The sequence below is a fragment of the Dipodomys ordii genome, unplaced genomic scaffold (assembly GCF_000151885.1).
Source record: "Dipodomys ordii isolate 6190 unplaced genomic scaffold, Dord_2.0 Scaffold150, whole genome shotgun sequence".
Taxonomy (NCBI): Eukaryota; Metazoa; Chordata; class Mammalia; order Rodentia; family Heteromyidae; genus Dipodomys; species Dipodomys ordii.
The window spans coordinates 5,700,067-5,713,297 of NW_012267366.1; the positions used below are offsets into that span (position 1 = coordinate 5,700,067).

Sequence of the window (13,231 nt, forward strand, 5' to 3'; positions counted from 1 at the left end):
GATATCCATTCTCCCTCCCTCCCTCCCTCTCACTTTATTATTACCATCATCATTCTTGTTGCTGATCATTTGTGCGTACCTTAGAGACACCATAACCCTTTACGTCCAAAGCACCAGCTCTGATCCTTTAGGGATAAGAATATCCCTTTGCCAAAAATCTTGTTTTGGTAGAGTAAGAGAAGGTCTTGTTGAAGCCTTCATAATCAAAGTGTGTGTCAGTCGTTAGTGCTGACTGTTGGACCTGCCCTGTTTCCAGCCAAAGAGCAAAGGAGACACCACCACAGGTCTGCAGGACTTTATTGATGCCATAAAACATATTTTTCCCATTCTTTTCAGACACACGAAATGAAGGCTTCATTCTTAAGATCTGGCTGTGGCTTTAAAATTAAAAAAAATTTTTTTGCAGCATACATTTTGGGGGGGGGAATGAAAGCATGTATTTTACTAACATTTCCCAAACTCTTTTTAGGGTTTCGGCTGCCAGCATTCAGCCTGTAGACTGCTCCAATTGAAAAATGTGTGCCTGTTAAGAAATTATACCTTTCAGTTAACTGAAGGGAAAACTTTCCATTCTTCTGTGAATCATCATCTCTCCGATGGAGAACTTTCAAAACTCTGTGTTGGATTAACACAGTAGGGTGAGAAGGAGTTAATGCGATTCATCCCATACAATGTGCAGTGAGTTTTGCAGGCAGCTTTGTGGGGTTGAGGGGGTGTTACTCATTGGTAGTTTGGGTCTCATTCATGATTTTGGAGAGTGAGACCACGCCCAGCGCAGAGTGCCACGAAATGCTTGAGAAAGGGTTTAAACCACACTGGGGCCACTTGGGCCACACTTGAATGCGTCCATGCCAGGCTTACCTCTCTTGGTGCTCATTCGGACATGCAGCCTCTAGGAATTAAAAGGACTTGCACCAAGTCGGAAATCCACGACGTAACTTGCTCCAACATGCTCCATCGGTGGCATCCCTAATACCCAACCCTCCTCCCCCGGCGCTTACTACTAACACCCCCACTCCCAACTTGACGACTCCCCACCCCCACCACACTTAAGAGTTTCAAGTCTAACCCCTGGAAGCGAGGAAGTATCTTTGCACCACAACACGTACGGGGGGCCCCCGATGAGGCCACCAGTGACTCCCAGCGGCCGCATAGGGCGCTGCGCCCCTCTCGCCCTGGCCTCCCCCCGCCCTGCGTCCGCCCTGCCCCGCCCCCGCGCCGCCTCCTGAGCCAGGACTGGAGGCGGATTCCTGTCTCCGGGTTTTCCGAATGCCTCTCTGAAACCTCCTCCCCGCCCAGAAAGCAAGAGAGAGAGCTCCCAGGCGCAATCGCTCCCCGGAGCGGCCGAGGGGCGCGCGGGGAGAGGCCTGCGCTGGGGTACTTTCAAACTGAGGCGCGCGCGCACACACACTCACACCCACCCACCCATACACACACGCGCGCGCACACACACACGCACGCACACACACACACACATTTATATAGGCGGGCGGCGGCAGCAGTGGCCTGAGCAGTGACTGTGAGCGCAGGACCCATGGAGCAGAGCCAGCCGACCCCCGCTGGAAGCGAGTGAGGACAGCCCAGCCGCATCCCGGGATTTTGTGCCGGGCGGCGTTTGTCATCCTCTCCTGGGAACCGGCCACCCAGAGGAGGACCAGCGGGGATTCATTTGCTAGCAAGAGGGCGGGGAAGAGGAGGAGACCAGGTGAGCCAAGGAGCCCCCTCTGTGTCTCTGGACTGTGTGGATCTCGCCTTGCTTTGGCCAGACTCCCGCCCTCTCCTTGCTCAGGTGGGCGCGCCCGGTGCCCGGTTCAGCAGGGGCGTTTGGAAGAGAACGGAAAGTCGCGGGCCCGGCTGCTGCCGCGCGGGATGCCTTTCGCCAAGCGGATCGTGGAGCCGCAGTGGCTGTGCCGACAGCGGCGCCCGGCACCTGGCCCAGATGAGGACACAAGTGAAGGTAGCATCGAACCACCGCAGCCACCACCGCCGCCGCCCCTGCAACTGCCTGGTCGACGGGAGGAGGCCGAAGCGCCTGGGGCCGAGGAGCCTCCCCATGCGCCGCCTGTGCTTCCCGGGATACCACCACCTCCGATGCCGCTGCCCGCTCCCGCGGCGGCGGTGGCAGATCCGGCTCAGCCGCCCCCCAGCGAAGACCCCGAGGTGGGCGAGGAAATCGTGGCGGGGGTCCCAGAGGCAGGATCCGCCACTGGCGATGCGTCCTCGGCTACAGCCGCTGCTGTGTTGCTCATGCTAGACCTGTGCGCAGTCAGCAACGCTGCCCTGGCCCGCGTCCTCCGGCAGCTCTCAGACGTGGCCAGGCACGCGTGCAGCCTCTTCCAGGAGCTCGAGAGCGACATCCAGCTGACCCACCGCCGCGTCTGGGCGCTGCAGGGCAAGCTGGGTGGCGTGCAACGCGTCCTCAGCACCCTGGACCCCAAGCAGGAGACAGTGCGTGAGTACCAGCGCCGTGCCTACTGGGTGCTCGGCTCTTGTGCCGCACCCTCGCGCCCTCGCTTACTCGCTGCAATCCCAGCCCCTGTGGCACCTTGCCTGCTTCAACTTGCACCTCACTCTCCCCTTTCCACTTCTGCCCGAGAGCCAACCTGGTCCTCCCGGGACTCAGTAGCAGGGCTGATGGATACAGGGATGCAGATACAGCAGGCAGAAAGTTCAAAGGGTAGCCTTTGAACTCCCAGATATCCTCGGGCTGAGAGAAGCCAGAAACGGGGAGCATTTATAGGGGAACAGGAGGCAGTGGGGTTCTGTTATTTACTTTTCGGACTCGCCCTTTCAAGAGTTTGTAGGGGACAAAGTAGGGTGCAGCTGACTCCTGGGATCTCCAACAGCCCCAGACCCTGTAACCCATCCCATGCCTGCTTGTGGGCTGGAGGAGTAGTAGATGTTTTTTAGGGTATCGGCAGCACCACCGCGGGTCTCTCACTCTTGCTGTAACCTCAGAAACTACCTCGAGTCCCCCCCAAAAAACTTGTGCCTTTCACCCACTTGTGCTCCTCTAGGATTGAGGGGCCGCAGGGAGGGGTGAGGAAAGGAAAGCGCTAGAACTTGTACAGATGGAGAAAACCACTGGATAGCTTTTCTGCCTAGAACAACCTAGGGGTTCTTAGTAAATGGCTCTTTGTGCCATCTGCCCTCCCAGAATTTGCCAGAAGGTTCTCCCTCTGTCCCAATGTCCCAGTGCATTTTCACGTGTGGACTTAGGTGGGAACTAGTCCCTGCTAGGTGAGGGAAGACCCATGAGAAGACACTTGGTCACTGTTGTAGCCCTTGATTTCACTCGCAAAACCCCAGAGCTCCACATAACCAATCATTCTGTCCTTTGCCGCTCTCTAAGGGGCACCCAGGAGGGGTCCCCTGGTGAACGATCACCCCAAATGTGGCTGCAGACAGAATTATTTATTAGCAACCAGGGTGACCCACCGTGGACAGGTTGCTGGGCTGTGATGCTCAAGGCAAAGGTGATGTCAGCTGCTCTGTCTTATGTAAGAAGCTCCCTATGTTACTGCTGCAGCTGCGCCTGTGCGTGGCGGCCTTGGAGCACGGGCCAAGGAGCTTTGGCAGCATCCTTCCCTGGGGATTTCCATGCACCTCTGTCCCGCACCAAGAAGCCCAGCCTTCTTGAGGTCCTGCCTGCTTCCTCATTCCTCCTCCCTTCCCTGCTTCCCTTGGAAACCCCTTTGAACCCCGCACCAGGAATCTTCAGCTTTTCTCCAATAACAATAATAATAAGCATAATGAATAAATGATGTGCGCGATCATCGGTTTTCGCAGCTATAAAAGACCCGGAGTTGGGTTAATGACTGGTTGTTTTAAAGGGCAATTCCAGGATGAGTTCTGGAAAGAATTAGGACTGCCGTAGGCCAAGTCGTATTTTACTTTTGAGACTGGAAATGAGCGCTTTAATCCTGCCTCCTTTTACTCCAAACCACACAGCAAGGACAAGCACTTCACTTTCAACAGTGCTGGTATCTGGGGAGTGTGGTTGCTGGGAATAGTGGGGTTCACTCCAAAAGAACTGGAGGGAAGTTCTGCAGACTGCTGAGTGGTGCATGCATTCTGTGTGTGTGTGTGTGTGTGTGTGTGTCTGTGTGTGGGGGCTTGCATGCTCATGCATGTACTCTCACCACAACTCTCCTTAAACAGATTTCACACAAGTGACACTCAGTGGGAGAGCAGAATATGTTCTCTGGGAGTCACCAGTGGGCGGTTATGGATGGCAAATTTAGCAGACTTTTCAAGTCCTTTTTTTTTTTTTTTTTTTACTATTGGGAGCATAAAGGAATGGTTTAGCTGAGATAATAAGTATATGCATACAGTTGGCGAATCATTAGTCTACCATCAGTGTATACATACAGTTGGTGAGTATAGAGCCAATTCACATTTATATAGATATATAAATAAAAATAGAGCTAATATAGTATATGGGGAGAGACTTTAAATCTCCTAATGCTTTGAAACATTTTATAAAGTGTTATCTCCATTTTTTTGTATTGGGATCTCATCCATTTCAATTTAGGACAACACTGTTCTTTCAAAGACATTCCCTTTGAGAGCAAGAGCATAATATTATTATATGTCTTAGTTGGAGTTTCCCAGAATGCAGAGTGTGAGAGAAGGATTTCCGTGCAAATAGCTTGAGAGGGGAAATCCCAGGAAGCACAAGGAGGGAGTGGGGAAGTTAAGACAGGCTAGGGGGGGGAGAAAAGTGGATACCTAGTGTGAGCTGGTTACCACTGCCCATAGTTGGAGTTCAGTCCAGCTTGGGACCCTATGTTCATATACCTCAGGCATTTTCCACTGAGGGATGAAGAAGCTGGACTGTATTTGCCCCAATTTCTACCCCTTGCTGATGGAAAGTAGCACTTGGATCATGAATTCCCTGGCTTCTTAGACTTTTTGCCTGCCTGATGCCAGAATGAGCATAGGGCCAGGTAGAGAGAGAGGCAAAAAGCCTGTGGTGTGAACAAGAAAGAATGTCTACAAGGGTTGTCTGTGCAGGACATCAGGACTGGGGCACCAGTGGAATCAAGTACATTCTATATCTCTTTTCAGGACTGCTCAAACCTGTGGGAGTTTCCAAGGGAGACATTCCCTTTTATTTCTCTTTAAGGGTATCTAGGTATCTGTGCCCCCTCCCCCTGCTACAGCCTTTCTACTCAAATCACCATGCCCTACCAGTCTGTGTGGTGCTGTTCCATCCTCATAGAGCTGCTTCCTGTTGCAGAGACTTGCTGGTGTGTGTGTGTGTGTGTGTGTGTGTGTGTGTGTGTGTGGCTTTTTGCAGGAATGGATGGATGATGCTGTCTGATGTTGACTCTAGCAAAGTCATTCTGGAGGCAAGTATGAAAGCCAGTAGAATGGTCATACAGTGGAACTTGTCTGAGTGACTAGAACTAGGGATGTAACTACAGAGATAGAGCATGTTGGTTAGATTTCTGAATCCATCTTGGAAATAGAATGGACAGTATTTACTTATTGGATAAGGTACAAGGTATGAGAGTAAATAAATAAATAAAAGTAGATCTGAATGCTTAAATAATTTCTAGGAGCTGATGCTATTTACAGAAATATGGATAGCTAGTGGAAGAATAGATATTTTATAATGAAGAGAATAGACTAGTTCTATTCCAGCCCAGTTAAGGTCAAAATGACTGATGGACTTCAGGCAATCAGATATGTAGATGGGAGAGCTGGGAGGCGGCTGGAGCCTTTGTGTGAAATAAAGATAGAGATGGTATGTGAAGCCCTGGAGATAAGGGCAGTGCAGATAGCAAAGGAAATGAGGCGGCTAGGACTGGTCTAATGGAGTCAGCTTTGAAATCACATAGAAGAGAAAGGCTGAGAAAGAACAGCCAAAAAGCTGGGTGGGTGCACATCTGTAATCCCAGTACTCAGGAGGCAGAGGTGGGAGGATCTTGAGTTTGAGGCCAACCTGGGTTACTTAGCGAGAGGACTGGGCACGTAGCCCAGTGGTAGAGTGCTTGTCTGGCATGTATAAGGCTGTGGGTTCCATTCCCAGTAAAAAGATTTTTAAAAAAATGTAAAGGGAAAAAAATGTAAAGGGCCATTAACACCATATGTTATACTAGAATAAGGAGGCATTTAAAAGAATCAGGGAGGACTTAAAGTTATTGTAATAGCAGAGCACTTTCTTAACATGTATGAGACCTTGGGTTAGAACCCCAGCACTACAAAAAAATAAAGAACATCAGGGAGAAGTTGTCTTCTGAGCGTACAATAAACACGGAGAAGAAAGGAACCCACTGAGTTTTGTAACCTGTAATCAGTTGCCATGATACAGGCCATTTCAGTAGTGGGATGAAAATAAACGCTAAATAAAAAAGAACAAGAGCCAGGAACTGGTGGATCCTATCTATATTTCTGGCTACTCGGGAGGCTGAGATTTGAGGATCACAGTTCAAATCCAGCCCAAGCAGGAAAGTCCATGAGACTCTTATCTCCAATAAACTATTTAGCAAATGCTAGAAGTGGGGCTGTGGCTCAAGTGGTAGAATGATTGCCTGGAGAAAAAAAAGACAAAACCATAGGGACAGTGCCCAGGCCCCGAGTTCAAGCCCCAGGACTGGCAAGAAACCAAAAGAATAAGAATAGTCAAAAAATGACATAGCAATGAGAGACAACTCTTACAAGGAATTTTGCTCTGAAGGGAAGTGGAGAAGTTAAAAAAAGAAATGGTGGCTGAAGAGAAATATAGAATCATGGGCGATATTCTTTAAATGTATTGATATTTTAGGCCCGTTTGGATTTCATGCAGAAGAGAAAATTGATGTTGCTGGGGTAGAGAATTAGATCATGAAGAAAGTCCTTGAGGAGGTGATAGGTTAAGATGAGAACCATTTCATCCTTGGGGCCTGAGGAAGATGGTGGATATTGGAGGAGAGGCTGATAGAAATAGGCTGCACTGTTTTTCCTTCTGTGTAAAAATGACATTTTTTTTCCTGTGAAGTATGTGATGAGGTCATCAGCTGAGAAGGTATTGGCAATGTGAGGAGAGAAGGGAAGGTGTTAATAAGTCATCTCAGGGGTAACGTACATACAGTAAGGAAGTATAGTGGGGTTATCTGGCTGTGTTGAGAGCCTTCTGAGATTTATGGTCCCAAACTTGAAGTGAGTCCAGATTCTCAGTCACTAACACCTGAGAGTCCGGAATTACTTCATAGGCTTCAATGCTAAGCTGTTCATCCTTAGACATGTTAATGGTGTTGGCCTTGTGGTTGCTGTTGATTATATTAGTTCCTGAGTTTTAAAGTAAATTTTGTATTAAAGGTTAACATTCTTACAGAAAAGCACACAGATTATGTGTTTATTTATCTTGGTTAATTTTCTAAGAGCAAATAACTCATGGTAGCAACACCCAGCTCAAGAAATAAAACATGGCTGTGCATTCCCTCCCCTTGAACCTCCTGCCAGTTGCTAGCTTTCTCTCCTAAAGGTAACACATTCTCCTGACTTTCACCTCCATGTTTTGGGGCGGTATGTAATAAATATGTAAGTAAACATATATATGTGTGTATGTATATATATGTATATATATAGTATCTATATAGTGTCTCTATATACTAAATATAGTCTCTCTCTGTATACATACTTTTAGTGTCTAACACTATTCATTGAACATTATGTTTGTAAATGTCTTCCACGTTGCTTGAATAAAATTCCACTGTATATATGTACTGTAATTTGTTGATCTATTCTCCTGATTTTGGACATTTGGGTTATTTCTATTTCAGGGCTATTGTCATAAATATTTTCTCTAAATGCCTTTTGATGAGTTTATATATAGCTGGTTGGTATATATCTGGAAGTGGAACTACTAAACTAAAGGGGATGAATGTGTTGGCTTTAGTAGGTACCTTCTAAGTTTTCTAAACTGAAGGTACCAGTTGGTACTCCCAGAAATATATGAAAGTTCTAGTTACTCTACATCTTCACCAATAATGCTATTGACTTTTTCCTTGTAGCAACTCTGGATACTATGTATTAAAATCTCATTGTGGTTTTAAACTTGTATTTTTCTAATAGCTTGTGAAATAGAGCATCTTCTAATAGTTTTGAAAACAATTTGGACATTCTCTTTTGTAAATTACTCTTACAGTACCTTTGCTCAGTTTTTATTAAGGTTGTTTGTGTCCTTTAAAATTATAGAAAATATATTATATATACATGTGTTATGTATATATATTTATATATATGAATTGTGTGTTAGCTGTTGTTATTGTAAATGTTCTCTCTCACTCTACGAGTTGTCTTTTTATACTTAGTGTGATATTTGGTGAGCAGAAGTCCTGTGTTTTAATAGAGTCCAGTTTAGTCATTTTTCAGCAGACACAGAAACTGATAGATTCCAAAAGTTTCTGTGAAGAGACATGTTGGGTGACTTGGTCCTTTTGATAGGCTAACTCTAATCTGCTTTGGGAAGATGATCTTGTTTTCTCTCCCCATCTCTTCACCTTACCTCTTGTAAAAACCTTTTGCAATCTGTTCAATGTGTTTTCTTGGATGTTTCAGTTACTGTGGTTGTTTCTTTTCTTCCTGGCTTTGCTGAATGAGTTTCTTTGGGGCATTGTGAGAGTCTGGCTACTCTAATGAAAGCTGCTTTTAAACCTATCACAGAACAACTGAGAAGAAAGCCATCTTTCAAAGGTTAATAATTGACGATACAAATTTCCTCACAACCAGTCACAGCAACACATTTCTTTCTAGAGTTTTCTTCTTGTATCAGATTTGATTTTTAGCTGGTTTTCTTAGGAAATTCTTAAGATTCTGGAGGACTGGTTCTGGAATATAACAAGGTGGTAGCAATGAAGATTTCTTATTGCTATGTAGAGGACTTCGCTGTACAATGTCATCACAAAAGTATTAAGTCTTGGGGCTTCTAGAGTACCTTTAATAGGCATTACCTTTAAGTTGCTATGATACAAGAAACCTCTCCCATTGTCTCACATTATCCTCTAATTCTTGAGGACTCACTGACTTCATATGTTACTTTTACATTTTAAGATCAATGGTAGCTTTTTTTTTTTTGTCTGTTGTGGGGCCTGAATGCTGGGCCTGGGCGCTGTCCCGCAGCTCTTCAGCTCAAGGCTAGTGCTCTACCACTTGAGTCACAGCCCCACTTCCAGTTTTCTGGTGGTTAATTGGAGATAAGAGTCTCAGGGACTTTTATGCCCAGGCTGGCTTTGAGCCACAGTCCTCAGTCACCTGAGTAGCTAGGATTACAGGTGTGAGCCACCGGCACCTGGTTCAATGGTAACTTTAAACATAGTTGGAATTTTGCTTTGACAGTTCAGTTTTCTTTACTTTCCTAAAAATCACAAGCAACAGATTTTGAGTGTAACTTCCCCCGCAAAATAAAAAATAAAAAAAAAACATAGGAAGTGCTTGCCTGGAACAAAATGTCAGTCACCAAAATTCCAGAAAATTGTTACATATATGTATATATATATATATATATATATATATATATATATACATATACATATATATACACATATTATTGTAAAATACTGTACAGAGGTTACAATTACATGAGTAAGATAATGAGTACATTTCCTATCAAGCATTGTTACCTCCTCCTTTGTTTTTCCCCTACCATCCCTTCTCTCCCCACCTCCCCAACTGCCCCCCACCCTTGCCAAAGTTGTAAAGTGTATTTTCAACATAGTGTCTTGTACATCTCATTGTTACAATGGGTCAACCTGTGTTCTTATTTCAGCATTTTGATATTTCCCTTCCCCTCCCCAAATTAAAAAAGTGTATATATAAGATGCAGGGCACCAGATGCAGGGTTATACTGTGGGGGAAAAATATATGAAAGAAACCAAAAAAATCACATAGTACATTATAAATACGTTAAAAGCAATAGCAAGCAAGAAAAAACCACTTGTGTCCCTATCTTGGGGTTCATTTCGCTTAACATCATTTTATCTGGTCATATGTGCACAGCTTTTGCCCTTTTCTGTTTGTCCTAGGCATATACTAGTTATTGCAAATAAGAGAAACCATGGGACCTATGATTCTTTGGGCCTGGATTACTTCACTTAATAGAATTTTAGAAAATTCATTTGATGTCAAGAATTCTCCATGAATTGCATGCCGATAATAGATGGAAAATTTTAAAACTGAAGTAAGGATGCTTTCTGAATGCATAGATCTCATTCTAAGGCTGAGATTTGTTGAAAAATTTTGGAGAGCACTTTCATTGGATTATAAACTCAAAGGGCAGGGATACTGTTAGATCATCTTTGTGAAGGATTAAGACAGTCACAAACAATTTTTGTTTGTCATTTATGAACAAGAGAAGATTTATATATACTAAAATAATATTTTGAGGACTTGGGCATCCATATGTTGAAAAATTACCTAACCATTAACTGTTGAAGACCATTAAAATGAAATAAACTAAGAATCAAGTTAATTTATTAGGTGTGGTAGTACACACCTGTAATCCCAGAGCTTAGAGGGCTTCAGCAGTAGGATCATGAGTTTGAGACTGGCCTGGGCTACATAGTGAGACCTTGTCTCAAAAGAAGGAAAAGAATAAATTCAATTAAAGTCATAGACTCTTGGAATCTTAGAGTAGGGCAAGACCTTAGTGCTCATGGAATAAAACTTCTGGTCCACCACCACTCCCTGGAATAGGAAATGGCCAATCCCATCCTATTTTTATTTCTGGGTCATTCTCATTCTCATTTTCATACAGCTTTTATCTACATTGAAACCAATTTTTTGTAATAATAGCCTTTTAGTCCTATATAATATCTCTATAGTCTCTTTTACAGGTCATCTTTTAAGTGTCTATAGATTTCTGCCATGGTTCCTTCTAAGCTTTACTAATCCCAAATAAAACCACAGCATTCCTTCTCCCAGGCCTCCTAATGCCAACTTTTCAGTTCCCTCCCACTTTGGTTGTTCTCTGCCACAGATACATAGCTTGAATGCCAATTCTTTTCTTCTTTATATGAGTGGCCCATTAGGATCAAGGTGGTCCTTGTTTTAACCATTGCATAATATTGTTGGTGCTCTTACAGCTCAATTTCCCTCTTTTATAGTCATAGTGTGTGTGTGTGTGTGTGTGTGTGTGTGTGTGTGTGTGTGTGTGTGTGTGTTGCTACAGGGCTTGAACTAAGGGCCTCTAGCTCTTGCTTGGCTGTTTTTGCTTAAGGCTTACCCATTACCAGTAGAGCCATACCTTCTTTCCCATTGTTTTACTGGTAACCTAGAAGTAAGAATCTCTTAGATTTGTCTGACCAGGCTAGCTTAGTCCAGGATTCTCAGATCTCAGCCTCCTGAGTAGCTAGGAATTACAGGCACAAACCATTGGCACCTGGCTTATCGTCATAATTTTATAAAATTGTCATTATTTTTAGGTAGTCATACAAAAGAGTTTCAATTCCACAAGTTAGGCTATGAGTACAATGCATTTTGATCCATGTCACCCCTTCCATTGTTCTCCTCCATCTTTTAACATTCCGTCTCTGCCTTCAAGTTAAGTAGTTTTTACATAATGTACATTGAATATAATGGCTGTTTTTGCCAGACAAAAACACATTTCAGCTTGCTGGTATTTTTGCTGTTGTTGTTGAACAGTTCACTAGTTATTTGTTGGACTCCTTCCCTGAGTATGTCATCCTTTAGTCAGTTTGTTTGTGCCTATATGCATATAGCCCCGTATATGCTTTCATGTGTGTTTATACTTTAGATCTAACTTCCACACACAGTTTCTAACAGGAAATTTTTTTCTCTACTCCATGTATACAGTTGCTATTTTGAACTTAAATTTCCTAAACCTCTCCCATTGTCTCTGTTAAACTGAATTGTGCTTGCTTTGCTCTTTCATTTCCAATCAGTGGTGATGGTTTAAAAACCTTGATTTAATGTGTCAGTTACTGCCCATGGCATTTTACTTTCTGCAGACACCATAAACATGATTCTATGCCATCACCCATGTCTTTGATACAAATACTGTTCAGGAACCTCAACCCATGGCAGGAAGTACTAGCAACATCCCTCCAAGGTGACATCAATATTTCTTGGGATTGTTGCAGCAGGCACAGATGCACCATCCCCCACCCTGGATTCCTGTTCAAACCTCATTTCTCTCCTGTGACTGCCAAATGATTTGCTGAAATCAAGATACTGTATGTCTGTAGTTTTCCTCTGATCTCTCAGTCTAATAACCCTACTCAAAAGGGAAAATGAGGTTAATGTGGCCTAAAACTACCTAAAACCATCAGAGGAATCATTTTTTTTTCTTGTCTATAATAGCTCATAATGTTATTTGGAGGAAATCTTTGTCATTTGGGCCATAGGGTAACTGCATTGTTGGATGGCAGGAAGTCCTGGATTCTGGGACCTGGAGTCCATTACACTGGCTCAAGAGGGCCAGGTTTCTAAAAGGCAGAGAATTGGAGTGTTGGTATTTCTTTTCTTTTGTTTTCTTTTTAATGTTCCTGTTTCCTGTTCCTTGTTTCAGAAGATTGAGGATTCATGGCCTTTGGAGTTTTCATAGGCTTCAGTCTGAGTAAGATTGGGAAATGTCAGATTAATTGTTAAGAAACAGAAGAGGATGTGGTTAGATTCAAATCTCAGCTCTATGACTTTTGAACAAATAATTGAATATTTATTTTTCTTCATGTATTGTGAAATGCAGAAAAAAGCAGTATACACTGTATCAGGTTATTGGCGCATGGGGGAGTTCCTGATCATTACTATTATATTGATATCATAATTGGATTAGACTAGGAGGTATGAATTCATGTTTCCAGGAAACTAAAATCTCTGCCTGAAGCCATGAATGCTGGGTCATGGAAAGGATATTGCTGATCAAACAATGCTATATCTCTCTGCATGGTCAAAGACATTAATTAAGATTCTATTTTCTTCAGGACCACTTTTGTTATACAAAGAACCACAGAAGGCAGGAGAAAATGGGACGGTTTATCTAGATTCATTATCTAGAGTCATTCATTACACATGAGGCACTATTCCAGGCATTTTGATCATTAAAGTAAAAGTCGCGATGAGCTTCTGATCCAATGGAAGCTTCCATGGTAGAAGAAAAAATTGTTTACAATCTGATTTCTGATTGTTTCAAGTCTGGTAGATTTGTGATAGATATCACTTTCTCCTGATTTTTTTTTTTACTACTAGATATTGAAGAGAAAGAAGAGCTAGCAACTCTGAGGACAGA

At 43.7% G+C, this 13,231-nt stretch overlaps 1 protein-coding gene across 2 annotated transcripts in view; it reads left to right on the forward strand.

Annotated features, from left to right (window-relative positions):
- The first annotated feature begins 1,869 nt into the window (after positions 1–1,869).
- The window catches only part of Nhs (Nance-Horan syndrome (congenital cataracts and dental anomalies)), a 313,314-nt gene continuing 301,952 nt past the window's right edge, over positions 1,870–13,231 (forward strand). For both annotated transcript variants that reach the window (XM_013032127.1, XM_013032128.1), the window contains exon 1: positions 1,870–2,452. In XM_013032127.1, the coding sequence (XP_012887581.1) occupies positions 1,870–2,452 (583 nt within the window). The remainder of the gene's footprint in view (positions 2,453–13,231) is intronic.